The sequence below is a fragment of the Crocodylus siamensis genome, chromosome 9, assembly GCF_052110815.1.
Source record: "Crocodylus siamensis isolate JL-2025a chromosome 9, ASM5211081v1, whole genome shotgun sequence".
NCBI lineage: Eukaryota > Metazoa > Chordata > Crocodylia > Crocodylidae > Crocodylus > Crocodylus siamensis.
In genome coordinates this window covers 7,826,219-7,846,890 of record NC_143403.1, presented here as the reverse complement: position 1 = coordinate 7,846,890, position 20,672 = coordinate 7,826,219, and the positions used below count along the sequence as shown (strand labels likewise).

Here is a 20,672-nt window from a genome sequence, read left to right as displayed (position 1 = left end):
GACTGACCCACCTTGTGTTCTAGAGTAATTCATTTCTTTCTGACTTTGTGGACATAAAGATCTCAAGCAGAGTCTGGTAGCACAAATTAAAGAAAATAATAGGTTTCCAGTGCAGTTCTGAGCATTCTTAACTGTACAGGCTTTTTTAATGCAACTCTCTTATGATTTTTTTATTTAGGGTACCAATTTGAAGAACTTGGTTTGCAGTTAACATGCATTGTACAAAGTATGTGTCTTAAAATTGCTAAACATTAAAATTTAATAGTAGACATTCCTTATCCATGTAAAAAAATGTGTTCACTTGCATCAAATAATTTCTGTACACGGACTTCTCCGGAAAGGTCATGCTGTAGTAGGGACACTTAGCACATTAGTGACACCTGTCACAGCAGCTTCCTACCCCTGCTTCATGCAGCTGTGGGTTTAAGCCCTCTGCTTCCCTTCCAGCATTGCAGGGCATAAATCAACTACCAGGTAGACCACGGGGGGCAGGGATCAGAACAGCTCTTGAGGAGAAAGTGGGGCTTATCTTTTGGCACACCTGAAAAAAGTTGGCCACCACTGTTATAGTAAAGTACCCTAAAGTTTGTTGGTCCTGCATTTACATCTTTCTTGCCCCACTCTATCTGAGATCTGTAGCAGACACTGGGCTAAATAGCTCGGCCTCCCAGAACAGCCCCCACCCAGTGTTTTGGGAACATTGATGGGGAAAGGAAAGGGGAAGTCAGCAGGCCCTCCCTAGGGTGGCCAGCATAGAAGACATTGCAGTTTTCTGCTACTGGCCTGTCCTCTACTGATACGAAGCCTGCTGCCTTTTGTCCTCTATTTTTCTCTTGATGAGAAAAATAGTGGACATGTGGTTTCACATCAGTAGAGGACAACTGGACTGTCCCCTATGATAGCCACCGAGAGACAGCCCGGAGGTGCTGGTGCCAGGGGCCGCCGGGCGGCACGACCCTCGCGCCAGCCCCATCCTACGGGGGCTAGCCACTCTCCCTGCCCAGCTCGGGCAGCAATGCGCCCGCGGCCGGCTCAACCGCAGCCACCCAGGACGTGGCGGGGCACGTAACGGCGCCCCCACTCAGCCGGGGGCCGGCGGACGCCCACGTGCCCTCTCCCCGCATCCACAGCAAGCTGGTTTCCGGGCCAGAGGCTCACGCGAGGGGGGCCAGCGGGACAGCGCGCACCCCTGGCACCGACGTCCCGCAGGCAGTGGGGCAGCGGCCGCTGCCGCTCGCTCCGCCCCGCCGGCGGCGAGGGGGCGGGGCCTTGCTTGCCTATTCACGAGCCGCCTCGCCCCGCACCCGGAAGTGGCGGCCGGGCGGGTTCGCAACATGGCGGCGGCCGGGCGGCGCGGGAGCGGCGCGGGGCCGGGCCCGGGCCGCGCTGAGGAGCCGGCGCCGGCGCCGGGCCGCGAGCTGGTGCGGCCGTCGGTGAGCGAGCTGTCCCGCGCCGCGCGCACCAACATCCTGTGCACCGTGCCCGGCTGCGCCAAGGTGCTGCCCAACAGCCCGGCCCTCAGCATGCACCTCAGCAAGGCGCACCGCCTCCAGGTACCGCGGCGCCGCCCGCACCTCAGCGCGGGGGGTGGGTTTCCATAACCCACAGAAAGGGTGGGATCCATTTGGGCCCTGACAAGGTTGATTAGGGAAGGGGAGCAGAAAGCAGAGTAGCAGCTCAAAGGGGGGGCTGTAATTTGTGGTATTCTCCTCCCCCCCCCCCCCCCCCCCATTGGGTATATTCTGTTTCCTTTCATAGAAATTAAGGACCTCCAGAGACCGATGGGCGCAGGCGGTTGTTACTCACAAGCATCAATCCGCCCAGCCCCGAGAAGGAGCGGAGTCCACGGTGCGCGCTGTACATCGCTGCGTGGTTGGGAAACGCGGCCAGCTGCGATAATGGCAGGTTTTGTCAGGGACGAGCCCCCCGGCGTGTTTGTGGGAGTGCTCTTGCACGTGCAGCGGTTGCTGAGAGCACGCTGGAGCGCCGCAACGCCGTTATTTCGTGTTTGGAGTTCATCAGGCAGAGGGACCTTAAATGTTGACCGACTGGAGCAATGTTTTCCCTCTTTTATTGTTTTTGATGAAAAACACAACCATGTCAATGCAGCTGCAGATTTTAGTGCTGAAAATACAGTCTGTTTCCGCCTTTCAAAGATTTGGCAGTTACCCAGTTGATGTTGGGAGGTCGAGGTGTTTCAAGAGAATGAGCTTTAAAAGGCAAAACGGCTCTGGTTTACTCATCGTGGAGTTTACAGGTGATACTTTCACCTAGGTGGGGAAGGCACAAAATATGTAATCTGTCAGATGATCTGCTGTTGTTGGTAATGGCTGTAACGGATATAAGCACTGAAAAATGAGTAGGAGCGATTAGGTATCTGTCAAACTCCTTTTGTATCTTTATATCCTTTTGGGGTTTTTCTTCTGGGCAGAGACGCTGTAACATGTCATTGAGCTCATGAAACCCTTGCACAGCAGTTACTGTAAAGGGTTTTTGTTTGTTTGTCACCATTGGTAAATGCTGGATCTGCAGGTCCAGGAGACGTGCTTCAGATCTGAAGCCAGTAGGTCGAGTTCGCTTGCAGGTGTACTTTGGGGGTTTGAAGGACTGAATGGCAAGAATTTTAGTCCTTGGAGGAAAAGGGGGGGAAGTAAAAGCTCCACAAAGTGTTGTTAAAAATATTCCATTTGCAAAGACATGTTTGCATTTTGGGGGGTGAGGTAGTCAATCATCTTTGCAGGGGCATAGCAACATTAATAAAATACTTCGTGAAACTAATTGGCAACAGTCCCTTCTAGTAGAACCAAGCTTGAATGTGTGGACAGAGGAACTCGTTTTATAGAATCGATACATTAAATGAAGATGCAAGTTATCTTGGTTTGGCAGCTGCTTTGTTTGATTGGGGGGGGGGGGTTTTATGAAAATGACCCGCGGAAGCTGACCTTTGCTGGCTTCACTTGTGGGATTTCTACTCTTGCTGCTGTCTGTCAGGCATGTTGTGGAAAGCGATGCTGGAGCAGATGCATGTCCTTTTGCTTCACCCAGTGTTTGGAACAGATGAGACAGCACAATGCTTTTATAACATCTATCTCAGTCCATTAATCTCTGACTTGGTGCATAGAGTAGTTTCTGGGGTTTAGATCCACAACTTTGGTCACAGCAAATGTCATATCCAGGGCTTTGATTAGAAAAAGTAGTTTCATAGTAGGTAGGGTCGGAAGGGACCTGAGCAGATCATCAAGTCCAGCCCACTGCCATGGGCAGGAAAGAGTGCTGGGGTCAAATGAACCCAGCTAGGTATTATCTAGCCTCCTTTTGAAGACCTCCAGGGTAGGAGCGAGCACCACTTCCCTTGGAAGTTGGTTCCAAATCCTAACCACCCTGACTGAAGTAGTATCTCCTGATACCTAGCCTGAATCTACTCTTGGTCAATTTATGGCCGTTATTCCTTGATACTCCCAGTAGTGCTCAGGGGAACAGGGACTCTCCCATAGCCTGCTGGTCCCCCTTGGCCAGTTTGTAGATGGCCACCAGCTCCCCCCTCAGGCTGCTTTGGTGTAGGCTGAACAGGTTCAGGTCCCGTAGCCTCTCCTCATAGGGCCTACCCTGTTGCCCCCTGATCATGCGAGTGGCCTCCTCTGAACCATCTTGATGCTGTGTACATCCCTCCTGAAGTGTGGCGCCTCCTGAAGTGTGGCGCCCAGTACTGGACACAGTACTCCAGCTGCAGCCTGACCAGTGTCGCATAGAGGGGGAGGATCACCTCCTTGGACCTGCTCGAGATGCATCTGCGGATGCATGACAAGGTGCGTGCGGTTGGCCTTCCTGACCACATCCCCACATTGGCAGCCCATATTCATTTTGGAATCAGTAATGACACCAAGATCCTTTTCTTTTCATCATGGTACATCTTAGGAACATGTGATTATCCCGTCATGGTATGGCAGCTATTTGTTCTTCCTGTGGCACTAATTCTGTTGTTTAGATTGCTGTTTTGTGCATCTAACCTTCCCACCTTAACCTAAAGCTTTTATTGCTAAGCAGCAGAGTAGTGTTTCATTGCCAAGGAGGCTTTACATGTCTGAGTTCCTGATGTGATGAGAGATGTTAGCAGTGTTAATCTGAAGTTGGATAGATGGCAAGGTAGATTTGTGCCTTTATACACTAATGAAGGTAGATATATTGTATTTACCCTAATCCAAGATGACTTCAAATTTAAGATCCACCCCCCCCCAGTAATTTTTCTAGATATAGAAAAATTATGGTTGTTCTAATTTTCCATGTATACAATCAAATAATTGTAGGGTCCTCTTAAATTTTGCCCCTCCCTGCCTCCTCCAGTAGTGCCTGCACTTGCTGCCACCTTCTTCCTTCTTTCCTCCTGCACGCCCCCCAACCTCCAGGCTGTGCCTCTGCCTGCTCCCCTGTTGCTCTTTGTCAGGTACCCCTCTGGCTCCATTCCTCCACGCCCGGCACACAGCACATGAGCTCTGGTCACGCAGCAGTGGCAGCTTTGGCCTGGGACTTGAATCCAAGACGAAGGGCTTTTTTTCCTTGTACTAGATGGGGAGAATATCATCTTAGATTTGAAAGCTTGTGCTATATACACACAATATTTATTCATTTCATCAGATGCTGCAAAAAGACATGCAACAAGCAGTGTATAAGAAAGAGAGAGAAATTAGAATACAGAAAGCACAGGAGAGTTGTGGGGGGCAGTGCTGGGGAGAGGCAGATGGCAGGAACAAGATGATGACATCTTAGCCACCTGCCCAGTGAGACGGCCTTACATCCAAGCAAGTCCAATCCCATCCTGGCAATGAAGAAATTTGTGCCGGAGAGAGAAGATTCTTTGGCTTTGGAGTCTAATTCTGTAGGGGCCTTTTGTTATTAGTGTTAAGGCAGGCTTTGGCTTCTTGGGGATCTGTAGTTTTGTGGGTCCTTTAGTTGCATTGGGAATTTATGTTTTCTAATGAAACCTGGCATTATCCAGACGTGTACTGGTGTTAGTGTTAGGGGCTCTTTCAGTGCTCAGAGATGCTTCCACCTTGCAACGGTCCAGTGCAGGGTACTTCCTTAGTGCTGCAGCACAAGGGCATCAGGGCTTAATCTCTTGTTTCAAGCAGGTCCATAACAGCAAGCAGCAGCATCACCTAAGTACAGGAAGAAAAGTAGTGATGAGCCCTTCAAGAAAGGAGTGCTTGATGTCATTCTGAAAGAGGATGAAACATCGCCCTGAGGTGCTTTTGAATTTCCTGTTCTGATCCACTGGTACCACAAATCTTACTGGTTTTGCTGATGGCGCTGTTACTGAAGTGTCATGGTTTCTTCCCACCATGGTCAATGCAGGAGCTACACCACTATTTCTGTAGTTGTGGTCACACTCTTGTCCACTCTTCTAGGCAAGGTTTCTAGTAGGAGGTGGCAGTGAAGATACATTTGACTGTTATAATCTTAACAATGAATGTTCAGCACCACAAATATGAGCTTGAATAGCTCCGGTGGGCTAGTTAGTAACTTTTACTGAAAATTTCTACTACAACAAAAATACTATGGAGGCAGTTAATGTAAGGAGCCACAGTTTTTAAAGCAAGTAACTGCTTTTTTCCACTGAGACTACAAGAAAATGGGCCAGATCTGCTATCTTGGCACTGCTCAAAACAAAGCTGCTGGCAGTCTGCCATAAGGGAATATCTGGGGAGTTCTTTAGCATAGAGCCATGACAGAAAATCTTCCAGCAGTTGCTTTCCACCCTGGGCACAGGTAGGGAGGTAGAGCTCTTTGTGCAAAGGGTGGAGCCAGATCAGACTACTTACTGATTCTTGCCATAGTATCCTCAAGAGGATTGTTACAAGCTACTATAACTGATGCTGGGGACTGGTTTGGCTCCTAGTTTGTTGTAAGGTCTGGGGGGGGGGGGACTTTCTATACTAATTTCCTTCACTTGTGCAAAGTATGCACAGGCCTGTTCTACTGCAGTTGAGTATTTTGCCCCAGGATCCCTCTTTTAACTAGTAGCCTGCAGTTTACCCTAATTACCCACATGCATGTGACTGAAAACTGGATAACTTGTAATAATAGTGGTGAGGTGGAAGGGAGTCTTCCTTGTGGTATAAGAAGGGGATTAATCTGCTTAATTTTCGCTGGAAAAATCTCTCTCCGAAGCAAATTGTTGACGTGGTATCTAGTATTTTACTACTTTTGCTTTCTTTAGCAAAATCAGATTCTAACATCAGTGTGGTCATTATAAAAAAATACAACATTCAATATAAATCAAGCTTATATTGAAAATTAAAGCAGCATTGGGAGACTGAATATTTACAGTGCTTTGGGTGTACTGCTGTCCAGACCATTTGATTTTATTAAAATGCAGATGTAAATTACTTTGCTTAAAGTTTTTGGTGTCATAGCTGAGATAATTTAATATTTAGAATTGAAATAGTAGTATAACTACTCCAGAATCTCTTTTGATTCACTTAATACTTGTGGTGGTACAGTTATAAAATAGTGGCTGAATGGATGAACGCATTTAATAGTCTTTTAAATAACTTAAAAAGGTCCTTCTAGTGTGAATACCGACATGGATAAACTGAAGTGGTATGAAGTTTAATCTGTATTCTGAATAATGTATTAGTATCCCAGATGCATAAAGTCTCTGACAAAATTTAATAGAACTGTACTTTTCAGGATGGAAAAATGAATGCAACAATAAGAAAGGGTTTGAAAACTACACAGAAATTCTACTGCTGTCCTATTGAAGGCTGCCCTAGAGGACCAAACAGGCCATTTTCCCAGTTTTCACTTGTAAAACAGGTATTTTATCTGAACTCCTTTTATCTGAAATAATAGGATAAGAGATATGGAGGTAGTATAGAACAATCCATGGAAAGTGTGCCCAAATGTGCAAAACAGTCCCATTTTATATGTGTAAGTTCTAGAGACAGTGCAGGCAGCCGCCCAACTTTGTACACAGACTACTTTTTCCATAGCTGCTTTAGGAGGTCTTGGCCCTTTGTGTCAAACAGACATTGGCATGTCCAGGAAACGCATTAAAGTGAACAGCATGGAGAAAGATTCATTATAAAACCCTTAGCAAACTTGTCTGGCAACATTTCTATAAATGTCTGGTAATAATGAAAGTCAGCATTATTCATTCTAAGGGGTTAAGGTCAAGTTAAAATGAGCTTTTGTCTCCAACAACACTCGCCTTTTGCACAGTTGACTTTTTTTTTTTACACTTGCCATCATTATGTCTTGTCAGAAAATGTGCTGAATTTCTACATTTCTCTGAATAATTAATATTATTCTGTTGACAATATAGCTCCCACCAATATGAGTTGCTTGTCTTCAACAGCAGTCTGCTGTATGATCAGCTTTGGCACTTGGTGGAATTCTCAGCCCCAAATTAGACTGCAGCGTCTCGGGTAAGCTAAGTCCTTAAGGAAGGGATCCTCAGAAACCAACTGAGTGGAGATCCACTAGGACTTACTTGCTAGTTCAGAGATGCAGAGGAAAAGGCTGAGGCTGGGTGCTGAAGGAAAGGGGCTCTGCAAGCGAGATAGGGAAGCGAATGCTTATTTTGAGAATCCTGCTTCAGAACTTTCTGAGCTGCGGTACTTGGTAGCGGTGGCTCCAAAGTTAACTGGCAGCAGTTTTAAGAATGTCAGTGGGGCCTACCTGCTGCTCAGCCTTTGCTTTTTCTCTATTGTAGAGGAGGTGCCTTCTTCAGGATAGATGATTTGAAGATTAGTATTTATCAAACATCAAGGCCCTTGAAAGAGGAGCATTGTGGACTTGATTCTGTGTACACTAAGTCCATGACAGACTTGTCATGAATTTCAGTAGCGTGAGATTCGTTCCCATAGGGGTTCTGTATAGGTAAAAACGGTGGAAACTACTGATAAGTCAGTAGCCAATCGTGAGATTTCCAGCAGGTTCACTTTCTGATACTGTCTGAAGACTTCCTCCCAGAGTGTTTAGAAAGATGATGACAGTGTAAAATGTGTATTTAACTCTTTATTTGTGCAAATCACATCTTGGATGATCAAAAGTGATTTTTAAAAATTACTTCAGTTTACTTTTTTCCACTTCCTTAATTTGGACTCATTCATCAGTTTCTAGTTGTCATGTCTCTAGCATAGTACTGCATTGTTAGGCCCCGAAAATGCATGAACCTCTTTAAGATTTTAGTGCAAAAAATTAAAGGCCTAAATACATCTCTAGTAGAGTATTAAAAAGTCTCTAAATAGGCTCGGGTTTCCCACTCCAGTGCTTGCATATTACCTAAAATGTGTTGTGAGCGCTTACATTGTCTGTTCTGTAAATACATGACTTCTTATGCAATTCCTTGACAGCCTGACTTCTAATTCTCATTGTATATTTTAGCACTTTATGAAAATGCATGCTGAAAAGAAGCACAAATGTGATAAATGTAGCAACTGCTATGGCACAGAATGGGACTTGAAACGACACGCAGAGGACTGTGGAAAGACTTTCCAGTGTACTTGTGGGTGCCCTTATGCCAGCAGAACAGCATTACTGTCTCATATTTACAGAACTGGCCATGAGATCCCTGCAGAGCACAGGTAAAGGTGAAACTTGGTGATGGTGATACAACATAAAGTCCTGGGGCATCGTTTTCCTACACACTTTACCTGCTTTTCTGTGGATGGGACTTGAACCAGTCTCTTCCTTGCATATAATTAATTCCCCTTAATGAGTACACAGTTGGCAACTAGTTCCTATCGTCGCTAACTGTGATCCTAGCCCCACTAAAGGCAAGGGTAATTGATTGCTCGTTGCCACCAGTTGTAGACTTTTACCCTTTAACATCTAGAAGCTCTGCCAGCAGAGCTCATGTCACTGGTAATGCCTACTGGTATTCATTTGTTAGCATAATTATTAGTGGTTCTTATTAAAATTGGTCCTTGCAATCCCATGATAATAGCGATCGCTTGGGAATGTGCTGAGTTAATATAGCTCTGTAGTGTGAAATAAGCAGAGTTAATTACATTTTTACTCTTAAAACTGATAGAGCCCTATAAATGCTTTCTCTTAGTTAGCCAGCTTTTTTTATTAAAAATTGCCATTAGAGAATATATCTTCTGAAAAGGACATATAATTCAAAGTGCCGATGCACAAAATCTATTAACTGAATCCTGTGGTACTTTATTTTGCAAACAGAGCTGCTGCAAGATACTTCATGCTTTCTTGTATGCTTTGGTAAGAAAGTCCAGGCCCACAGTTTCCCTAAGGCTATAGCAATTTGCTTTGGAAAATTTTTAGAACAAATAGAGCTTTGTTGCCATAATTTAAAAGATTAGGATTGCCATTAACTGACCTCTCAAATGAACTAAACCTGTTTAAATCAGTTGTTTTATTTTGACACTTTTTTCCCTAAAATAAGCATTGGCCAACTATTTGGGAAGGAAAGGGCAGTTCTTATTCTTCATTCTCTGCTTTTAAAATGCAAAGAATGAAGCTGTCAGTTGGTATGAACAGCTGTGTCCCAGCCTGTAAACTGAACTAATTCCTCCACCCCAGCAGCATTCTGTTGCCATTATTGAGTAAGTCGAGAGGGAGGACTTCATTGTACTTTCAATTCTTGATCTGTCCTGTTTACAGGGATCCGCCTAATAAGAAAAGAAAAATGGAAACTACAATACAAAATCAGCACTTAGCTGAGAAAGCAAAGGAAGCATTTATCAGTGCTCACACCAGTCGTAATGGCACTCCGGAACTGGAGATGTCTGAGGTGAAACCCGTGGCTTCTTTTGAAGGCTCCTGTAGTTCTAATATAAATAAGCAGACGCTATCCCAGCCAAAATGTACACCGAAGATGCTTTTGCCAAAGCCCAAAGTGGCTTTGGTTAAACTTCCAGTAATGCAGCTGGCTCACTTGCCTATCTTTGTGTCAGCAGCAGACTCCTCTGTCAAACCTGTTGTGGTGGCTGTGGATAATCAAGGCTCGGTTCTGAGCACTGTTCACTTGTTACCTCAGTCCATAGGGATTCTGATTCCGGCACTGGAGGCAGAAACGGTTGTGTTTAAAGATGCCGTGCCGGTTTCGAAGGTGGCAAATTCCGGTGATGTTGAACCAGTTAGCACGGGTGTCCAAGTCAACTTGGGTAAAGTAACACCAAATAATTCAGGACAAGAGCTGGGGAATGTCTGTCAAAAGAATAAAATCTCTTCAATAAATGTGCAGACAGACTTATCTTACATTTCGCAGAACTTTGTGCCAGCTGCAGCCTGGACTTCTGATTCTTCTGTCTCGTCTTGCTCTCAGACAGACCTGTCGTTCGGTTCCCAGGTCTCGTTACCAATTAGCGTTCAGACTCAGACGCTGCTACCCACCTCCAAACTGACTTCATCTATAGCTGCTCAGACAGATGCCTTTGAGCAGGCTTGTTTCCCATCCTGTGGTGTTTCTAGAGAGACTCAAACCAGTACAACACAGGACTGTATTGATGGGAGAGTGCATATAGACCAGGCTGTAATGTGCAGCGACATTTTTGACAATGTACATTCATCGTATGATGTTTCCACACAGATTGGATTCTCGGAAAACAATCTAATGCCTACAACAATACATCAAAACTTGTTGCAAAGAAGTAGCTGCAAGAGCCTGAGTCAGGATGCAATAAAATCTGAACCCATTATCAACTTCAATACGCAGGCTAACATGCTTCCACAGCAAAATATGATGGATAATCAAACCCAGACAATGGACTTATTAAATGATCTGGAAAACATCTTGTCAGGTAGCATGTCTGGCCAAACGTTGGATAATCGTGGTCTGTTGTCTGACTCTAGTTCTAGCGCTGACACGCCCCTGCCACCAGCCCCAACACAGAGCACAGGGATAGACTTCGACATTGAAGAGTTCTTTTCGGCATCCAATATCCAAACTCAGACTGAGGAGAGTGAACTTGGGAATCTGAATTCTGAGCCAGTTTTGGAATCTCTGGATATTGAAACCCAGACTGACTTCTTATTTGCAGATAGTGCTACTCAATCCTACAGCTGCCGAGGAAATTCTAACTTCTTAGGCTTGGAGATGTTTGATACACAGACACAAACGGACTTAAATTTTTTTTTAGACAATAGCACACATCTGCCTTTGGGAAGTATACTAAAACAGTCCAGCTTTTCCATGAGCACCGACTCCTCTGATACAGAAACCCAGACAGAGGTACCTGCTGCTGCTAAAGATATACCTGGTCAAAACCTAGAATCCAAAGTCCAACTGAATAGTGCTGAAACACAGACTATGGATAGCTCCTTTGAGACTCTTGGGAACTTATTCCTTACCAGCAATGAGACGCAGACAGCTATGGATGACTTTCTTCTGGCTGACTTGGCATGGAATACAATGGAGTCACAGTTCAGTTCTGTAGAAACACAGACTTGTGCAGAATTGTGTTCCTTTTTTCAAACGTCTGACAAACCAAGCCATTGAGTGCTACTTACTAAAATTCCTTTCCTTGTGGTTTGAAATTTAAGTTATTGGGGTGAGTGAGGGGTGTTGAGGAGAGATGGGACTGACCAAGTTACCCACATCAGACTGCTGAATGTAGTTGACCATATGCAGTTGGCCTAAAAGCCTTTTCATCCTCTTGCAAGGTACTTTAACTGTGTATATGTAATTTCAGTATAAACTATGTGTGCATAAATGTGTATATGTTTGTAACTTGTTAATGTAAGTTTGGACCTTTAAAATGAACTTGGTCATGGTGCCTTCCTTTGCTCTAACTCTGTTACAAAGTTTTGTCACCATTTCCATTTTAAACCTGAACTTAGGCTTTACTTCTGTCTATACCAGCTTTATTTCTGGCTTAAATGTAGGTTTCCAAAGTCTTGGACCAAAAGCTAATTTTTGACACTGCCCTGCACCCCAACCTCTTTTTGGAAATGGTTTTTGGCATAATTTTTTGGTTTTGTTTTTAAAAAGACTTGTTTGGCAAGGTTTACCAATCCTCACTACCAGATCCCTAACATCTCTCTCTTTTTAAACTCTTAAAAATTTACTCCTTTTTGGTATAGGCTGGTATTGTCCAGGCACTTTGTTCAGCAAATTTGTTGCCTGTACACCTTTGGATCTATACTTGTAGAAAGAGCAACAAATATGGGTAAGGAATGTTTGGGTTTTTTTGTCTCTAAATTGGCATTAGCTATGCATGTGGTGGGGAGAGGAAAATGTACTTAAAAAGTTGCCACATGATGATTTTGCTGTGTATTACTGCAACAATATGTATTTTGGGTATTCCAAAGGAAGGCATTTGTTTGAACTAGTAATAAGCCTTGTAAGAAACACAAAGCAAGGAAATGCCTAACATTCAAATGTCAGGGTGAAAGATGAGAACACTAAAATTACACTGAAATTTATTTACCAGTTTCTCCTTTTTTTGCTTATTTGCAGAAAGATACAGTGCTTATCCTATGATGACTAACATTAACCATTCCCAAAATCTTGGGTAATCTTGAGAATATTAAAACCTGTAAAGATACTTTTTGGACTAGATTCCTACCCTTGGGTCCTGTACTCCTAGAGCAAGACCAGCTGTAGCTCCTAAAGCTAAGAGTTTTTTGGGTCCGTTGGCTTCCCCATTTAGCAACAAATCTTTTGCCTATACTGGACACAACAGCTCCGTATGCCCCAGCTTTCACTGGAAAATTCAGTTGATAATGAAATCATGTTCTCAGGAGTATTTTGTACATCCTTTTTCCCCTAACTTTTTCAGAACTGATTTTCTTTTGATGTTTCCTGGATGTCATGAATGTATTTGGTAGCATCCCGTTCTGTCCTGGAGATCAGTCTGAAAAGCTAATTCCAGCTATGTTTTGCCTTAAAACCCCTCCTTGGTCCATCACCACCTATCTCCAGTTTGTGTCATTTATGCTGTTGACCTTCAGAGGTGAACTGTCATTCTCCTGTCTCTTTTGGTAGGACCTTCTAGAGCTGCTGGTCTGTGGCTTGAGTTCAGTGTAGCTGTAGGATGTAGATGCAAGTGATCTCACTAATAGTTGGGAAATCAGTTTGCCTCAATACCCTGGCAGAATCTGTTGCCATGGTAGTGGTAGAGCTCTGCGCAGTGGAGTTTGTAAAGCAGGGCCTGGATAACCTTGGCATTGAAGTGCAAGTGATTTCTAATCCCAGCTGTCAGAATTTGATGCACTGTTGGAGTTTGATATGATACAAGTCTTACAAAATACCTTCGGGCATTGCTGCAGTGTTCTTCACCCGTGCGTCCGAGTCATGGGCCTGAATCCCAAGGTGCTCGGTCAGCTTAAAGTGGAAGGTTTAATGTATTTGAGTAGCACATCTAGTGTGTTTGAGGGGAATTTGAGCATTGCCATGTTTACACTAAAGATCAGTTCCCCAACAACCTGGGTGCCAAGTAAGGGGTTGATTGAAACGCATCTCTATTTCCCATCTCTTCCTAATGTGCAAGATGGGTGTTCATCCTGTAGTATCAACAGCAGTGCTGAGGATGGCCGCCTTTGTGATTGAGTGCCTCTTGCTGGCTGTTTTGTCCCGAGGAATCTTTATCCCCAACTGGCTATACTGGCATCTCCAAGGAAGCAGTTAGGTTTGTGCAAGTTATTGCAAAGTACTTACAGTTGGCAAATTATGTTGTTTTCTAGAGGTGGAATGTACCTACCTTAGAAGTTGGGGTATTGTGAGGGAGCGCTGATTCCTGGCACCTCTTTGCTTTAAAAGTTCAGGCTGTTTTGTGGGCTGAGAATCCAAGAGTAGGAATCGGTCAGACGTATTCAAAGAGCATATTTGCAGTGTGGGCCCACTTGCAGTGTGGGCCCATTACCAATGGGTTGTCCAGTGCTAGTCACCTAACCAGAATAGCTTTCACCTTTTGGTTTAGATCTCAGAATGAATCTCTGTAAAACTCTTCACGAAGGAGTGAATTGTACACGATTACAAATGACTGTGGCCTTTGGGAAACAACCAACGCCCTTTTTCAGCAGAAACAAGCTTACTGTGCCTGTTACTGTGAACAGCTAGCCGATGCATTTCTCTAAAATATGTAGTTGCAGAACACAATATTTCGGTAGGAGCTCTGAGTTCAGCAAACCAGAAAAAAATATATATACCCCTCTTTCTAATTTCCCCTGGCTTAAAATCTGATACACTGGTGTCAAGTGAAATGAATTAAGTGCAATTTTACAATATTTATTAAATGTGCCCTGTATTTAAAGAACAGTGCTTGCTTTAGTTCCAAACATCCCTCAAACCTGGTGCAGGAACCTTGCATCAGAAATAATTATGAAGATGAGGCTGGGGAACACTAAATCAGTGGATCCCACATCGTGTGTCTTTCATTTGGTATTCAGTCAGAGATATATTTGTATTGCAGAAACGTGCAGGTGATAACCAGATTGGTTATTGTACTATGCACTGAATAAGCTCATCAAAACTTGGTTTGTAATGTTGAGCTGAACATTAATAACCAATACTTCCTAATTTTTTTTTTAAACATCTTGTTTTCAAATAATAAAACTACCATTTTCCTTCCCAGGTAATCTGTGCTATTTTCAATGTGATTTAATATATTAAAAAAAAAAAAAAAAATTAGCATTACTTTTCCAGTAGTTTGAACAGTGACCACAACTGTCCTTTGGTCCAGTTTGTTGCTGGCTTTTAAGGCAACCCCAACATATTGTAGGTGTCAAGTTGCAGGTTGGTGGTGTCTCTTTGCCACGGCTTTATCATGAAATTTAAACGGTAGTAATGGGCCAACAAGCAAATAGGAGTGGCTTTTGTTTGTTTTCTTTATTTTCAAAAACAAATGATTCCCTGTAGTGTCTTGGTACAGACTTTTGATTTTTTTTCTCCAAGTGGTCTTTGGCATTAATGCTTGGACCTTTATGATCCCATTTTTGTTCCCTGCAGGTGTTAGCTTTTATTTCTCCTTTTCCTGGACACTCGCTTGATAACGCTAATCTTGTACTCCAGGACCAGCTTCCATGTGGGAAAAATGTTAATGTAGGATTAGGATTTGCCTCGTGGTGGATCTAGCCCCTGCCTCTTGGCAGCGGTCATAGCCTGATCCTTCAGAGAACAGTGGGGAAAACCTGTAATGCTCCCAGAGCCTGATCAAAATCAGTGACATTTATAGGAGTCTTCTCTTGACTTCAGTGGATCAAACCTTAATCAATTCCAAGTATCTTAGATACGGACGTGTCCAAATCTGTAATAGCCACAAGCTGTAAAATTGGACATTTTTCCCCACACCTAGCCAGTGAAGTGCCACACTGATTAATGTGCCTCTACACTAGCTGTTGGCATGCAAATATAATGCAGGCAATTGCATACATTAATTCAAAACCCTGGGCTCTGCTTCCGGGGGAGAATACTGGCACCTATAAAAGTTAAATTCCACATCCATCTAGAACATTTTGAATAATAACTGCACCTAAGCAAGTTTGGAGGACAGCCTCATTTTATAGTTCATAAAAAAGTTAAGCACGAAGAGGTGAAAAACTTAACATCCAGCTGTCTTGTGTTTGTTAGTGCTGATGTTTCCATACCAAGTACTGATCACAGTGTAAACAGAGAGATGCAGGCATCCACATCCAGTTTCACTTCCACTCTTGTAAATACTTGAGTTTTTAGTATATAAAAAGCACCGTTTTCATTGCAAGAAAGTACACCCCTCGTTCAACCCAGTAGAAATTGGGTGTCTTTGAATAAAAGACTATTATGTGTGCATTAGTGTACACTAAAGTAAAGCAGTTAGTGGCTAAGAAGAAAACGTGGACACTTTCTTCCCAGGTGTTTGAATCCTTAAGCAAAAACACTTCTACAAAGATTTATCTGAAGTGCACAAACTTGGTCTGTAAAACTGGTTGTGGAGAACCTGTTCAAGCTATGAATAACTCAGGACCCACACCTATGATTTCCCAACACTTTTTTTTTCATACTTCCCTGAGAAGCTTACTCCCAGGTATACCTTTGCCATGTCGCTTTAAAAGCAAAAGGCTAAATTCTGTCCTGTTACCATACGTATGTCAAAAAAGCAAAGACAACAGAGGAGATTTCTAAAGGAATAAAGTTGACAGCTCTTTAATATTTTAGACCTAGTTCCTGGCATTTATGCCTGTGTTTAAAATAAGGAATGTGAAGAATATCGTTCATATTTTCAACTTCAAAAAATACAGAACTGTTGCCAGGACGGAGGCCCCCCACTTGGTGCTTAATAGGATTAAAAAGGTAATGTACCTACTACCTGGATAAAGTGTTGTGGTTGCTACAGTTACACGTTCGTTCAGTTTATGTTGTTCTCAGCGTAAAAGCAAATATCTGATTAAAATTGACCACTAGTCTGTAACCATGTTTTAAATTGCCTGTTACAATGGGGAAAGTCATTCTCTACTCTTTGCTTTTAATCTGTTTTGAGCTGCTGTGTTTGACAACACAATCTTCACTTACCAGCTTTTGTTGTTCCAAATTACTTTACACCAAAAATTTCACTTACGATAGTGAGCCTTGTTTTTCACATTTTGTGATTTTTGTTTTAAAATGCAGCCATGCTTGTGTTTCTGAGGTACAACAAAGTTACTGCAAATAGGCTTCTACTGAGAACTCTTTAAACACTATGTGGTAATGATTTTTTTTAATATATATTTGCTTATCTGGAATTTTTTTGTCAGTGCATGGTGCAGTTACATGAGTTTTGTAAATCGTTGTCAAACTTCTGAAGACTTTTATATCAGTTGATGTGAATTAGTTTAGACGCTTGAGTGACAAAAGTCAATGGAACGATTTGCCAGCCGATAGCTAGACTGAGTACTCTTATTTAAATGCCATTGCTGTGCAATGAATAGTATCGTAAGGCCAGATGGTTCAACTGGGGATTGCCTTGCTATCAAGTTAATACCATGGTGGTGTCTGCGTGCATGACTACTGCTTCGTGAAAATTTGAATTGGACTGTCTGAAATGCTAGCTATCCCTAAAATGAGTTTCTTCTGCTTTTAAGAGATCAGAAGCTTTTTAGCTCCTTCTGATTCACAGTCTTCTAAAATTGCCTTTTATACTGGCTTCTGGGCAGCATCTGCTGCCTAACTACTGACCGAAAACACTAGATGACTCCCATGTGTTGTTAACGTTTCTGCAGTGGCCTTCATTTCAGAGTGGGTGAAGTTTGACAACTTAGTGCATGCATGATGCTTCAAGTACTCACAGAGCTGACTACTCAACGCATGTATTTGCAAGTGCACATATGGGAAACGGGCTCAGCCTGCTGGAAAATATGGCGCGTATTCTAGTTATGGAGCATTTACTAGAATTCAGCACCTAATTAATGTTCCAGTTAAGTATTTGAAATGGGTAAGTACTAAATCCCAAAAGTGCATCTTTCCTGCAGCATGTTGAGGCACGCTTCAAATACAGTTGGCAAATGTCATCAGAAATGTCTTATTCCATCACAGTACGACGCTTCAACTTCTAATGGACAGACTGTTTTCAAGGGGGTTTTCTGTTTGTCGTCTTTATTTTAGCCAGTAAACTTGCATTGAAAGTCAGAAATAAGCTTTTGTTTGTTTGTTTTATATACAACTTACAAGTGACAATCCAAAGAAGGAGTGTTGTCTTAGTAATAGTTGTGAAATGTTTCGTATGCTAATGCATGCAAAGAGAACCCTGTGCCAAAAGATTTTTTTTTCATGTCTCGTTATTCTCTGAAGGAAGCTGGAGTGTTACATAAAGCTACAACTTCTTCACAACAGTGTTGAAACATTTTTGTTCAATGAAGTCCTTGAGTACTTCTTTAAATTATGCATATTTTGGAATAAACTATTTCAATCTGTGTTTTGCCTTGGTAGTATTTTTTTTTCATTGTGGTCATGCTTGAATTTCCAAAGGAAGGTAGATAATCACTTGTATTAGCTGTATAAGAAATCATTTCTGAATGAGAATTTTTTTTCATTGGAGTTCTATATAGAAGGATACTCTGTTGAATGTCAAAGATGCCACTACAGAGTGTTTTAATTGGGGTAGGGAAGACCAGCGAAGGAGTGGCACTGTGTTGTCCATATACAATAAAGTCGCTGGACCGCTGCTCACAATGCAAAATGAAACTTGGAACTATGGAGCTATACCTGGCACTTCCATGATAACCGTTGCAGTGTACAGGGCCAAACTAACGCTCAGTCTGTGCCTGCAGCCCAGTGCTCTTAGAGGAGCCATGGTGTAAAGCAGCAAAATTCTCAGGGCCTATTGTTTAAAAACCTGTAGAAACTTCTAATCATCATTGACTCTAAAAATAGAAAAAAATATGTTGCTTTCCTGCCTTTTCCTACTGGTTTCAGTTGGATATAGCCTTCTCTTGCCTGCTGTGTAGTATTGAGGTATATTAATAAAGAAGTGCTACATTCCTCTACAAAGGGTACTGGGTAAGGTATTGAAGTAATCCATATTGTACACAGAACAGTGCCACATAAGATGCCTAGTTTGGTTTCCCAGTGATTTACCAGCTGGTTTCTAAAACGGCTGTCAGATGCAGATGCTAGTTGATTGCAGTAAAGCGCAGGGTCTTGACTACAGTTTGGGCTGCTGCAAGTTACTACAAAGCTGATAAACTGTCACAGGACATTGCAAAGAAAATAGAGGGAATAAGGAAACAAAGAAAAAACTTTCTAGAAAAACCTCAAATTCACTGCCAGTCCTGCACTATGGCATCGTACAGTGACGGAACACAGATTGGCAAAAGATAACGTGAACAAAAATGTAACTAAATTACCTTTTGAAATGCATATAGAAAGTGGATTTGTCATGGCTGTATGAGATCCATAAATTTAATGTTAGTCATTTGGTAAGGTGGAAGTCAAGTTTTACTCCCGTCTCCAAATTTTAGGTAGAACTAGAGATTATGGTATAAACAAAGCAAAACCTATAACCAAGACATGCCAAGGTAACTTGCTTGTGCTGCTTTTGAACCATTTATTCATTCTCTGAACATCTCCCCTGCTTCTCTCCCTCCCACTACCAACACGCACTTAATACTGCCCCCCAACAAACTGGATGCTTCCGCGTGCAAAACACTAGCTTACCCTTGTTGCCCCCAGTGTACCACTGTACTGATATCCTGCATAGGTGCCCAGTATTCAAGGGAATAGAAACAAATAGAAGTGACTGAGTGAAGCTGTTTTGTTACTGGGTGTCTGCCATGTTTGGGCTGTATGCAAAACATTGTCAGGCCACGCTGGGGTAGAGACGTGCTCTAGTATGGATTTGCACCTGCGCAAGACCAGCAGCATTAAACCTGAGACATTTTAGTACTGCATTTGTCCAACTCAGCTGCATTTTAACCATGGCAAGACTGACTTGTACAGCTTCTTGTGCACTGATACATTTCCAGGTGTAGCACCCCTATGAACACGGACACAACACTCTGGTCTCAAGAATGTGCAACCAAAGTGCTGAGAGTGCTGCATCTTACTGAACAAGTGCTAAATTTATCACCAGAGGGCATTATGTTGAAGTTGAAGTAATCCTTATTGTGTATAGATGCATGCACAGCTTTGCAATCTGGTTTAGTGTCTAGCCTGGGAGGACTGCCTCTTGGTTACTTGTGTATATTGACATGAATTGTATTTAATGCAGGGTGTAGATGGAAATGTTGCATTGGGTTTTACAGACTTCTTCAGAGTGTCTCGTCTGTCAGTTCCCCCTCTTTCCTGATGGCAGTGAGAAGGTTACCAGATTTCACAAATGCTTTTAGATAGGCAGTTGGCGTTCAGCAGTTAGCTGGGCATTGAGTCTTAGGTTAAGGTATCTGAAGCTGTTTTCGAATGCTATATGTCCAAAAAAGAAACTGCACAGAACCACTTTCAGTCGAATTCTGTCAATTAGACTGGTGGAGTTACTCCAGATTTTATATTGGCCCAGCTGAGCAGATTTGACCCAATGATCTGAAATCATAGACTAAACCAGAGGGCAGGTACAAAATGGTCAAAAAGGGCCAGAAACTCTAGAAGGCACCATGGGCATTGTGATACCTCTGACTGTTAAGGGTGGCAACAGCTGTCCTGAGAGAGATTTTTGACCTGCTTCCTTTAGTTTCACCACGTGTGTGGTGACTTCTGCTATTACTGAAAGCAGCCCTAACAAAGCTAGGTTTGGTATTTTGTATTCCCCATTTGCGGAAACTGCATGCTGGCAAGCTGACTGTTCTCTGTCCAAGCAAGCGAGCTAGAAACAGGTGCAGTATTTTTGTCTGATGAAAAAGCATAAAGCCAGTGCAAGTGCTTGGGGCTGACATGCAAGAATGAGGCCTCTGAGAGCCAGTGATCAAAAAGTGCTGTATGATGTTTTACTTTCTGTATGATGTTGTTCATGTCATCATCTGTTTCCTTTTCACCCGTTTGCTTGGGTTTAGTACCATGAACACAGGAATCTGTTTCGGTAGAAGCAGCACTGAGACTTAGATCATTACCCTGAATGGAAACCACACTGCTTTTCTGTCTAGATGGGTCCCGCGGCAAAAAGGGAGCTGCTGTTGTCTGCGGTAACAGGACCAGTAATGTCTTTAGAGTCGCACATGTCAGGCTTTCATAAGGAGAATGAAGGCTTAAGCGCAGTAGACTGGTATCTTTATGTTCCTGGCATTTGTTTATTTGCTTTTCTGGTTGGCTCTTATTGAGTTCTTTTCTC

General features: G+C 42.9%; 1 protein-coding gene across 5 annotated transcripts; it reads left to right on the top strand.

Moving 5' to 3' along the window:
- The first annotated feature begins 1,300 nt into the window (after window positions 1-1,300).
- Window positions 1,301-19,182, top strand: ATMIN (ATM interactor). 5 transcript variants are annotated; one of them, XM_090062273.1, is made up of 5 exons: window positions 1,420-1,553; window positions 1,759-2,257; window positions 6,688-6,813; window positions 8,386-8,585; window positions 9,625-19,182. In XM_090062273.1, the coding sequence occupies exons 3-5, from the start codon at window positions 6,697-6,699 to the stop codon at window positions 11,459-11,461; spliced, it is 2,154 nt and encodes a 717-aa protein (XP_089918399.1). In that variant the 5' UTR covers window positions 1,420-1,553; window positions 1,759-2,257; window positions 6,688-6,696; the 3' UTR covers window positions 11,462-19,182. The 5 variants fall into 5 exon arrangements, with proteins under 5 accessions (XP_089918394.1, XP_089918399.1, XP_089918395.1 ...); XM_090062269.1 differs by having other exon boundaries at window positions 1,759-3,806; XM_090062270.1 differs by having other exon boundaries at window positions 1,759-5,240.
- The last annotated feature ends 1,490 nt before the right edge of the window (window positions 19,183-20,672 follow it).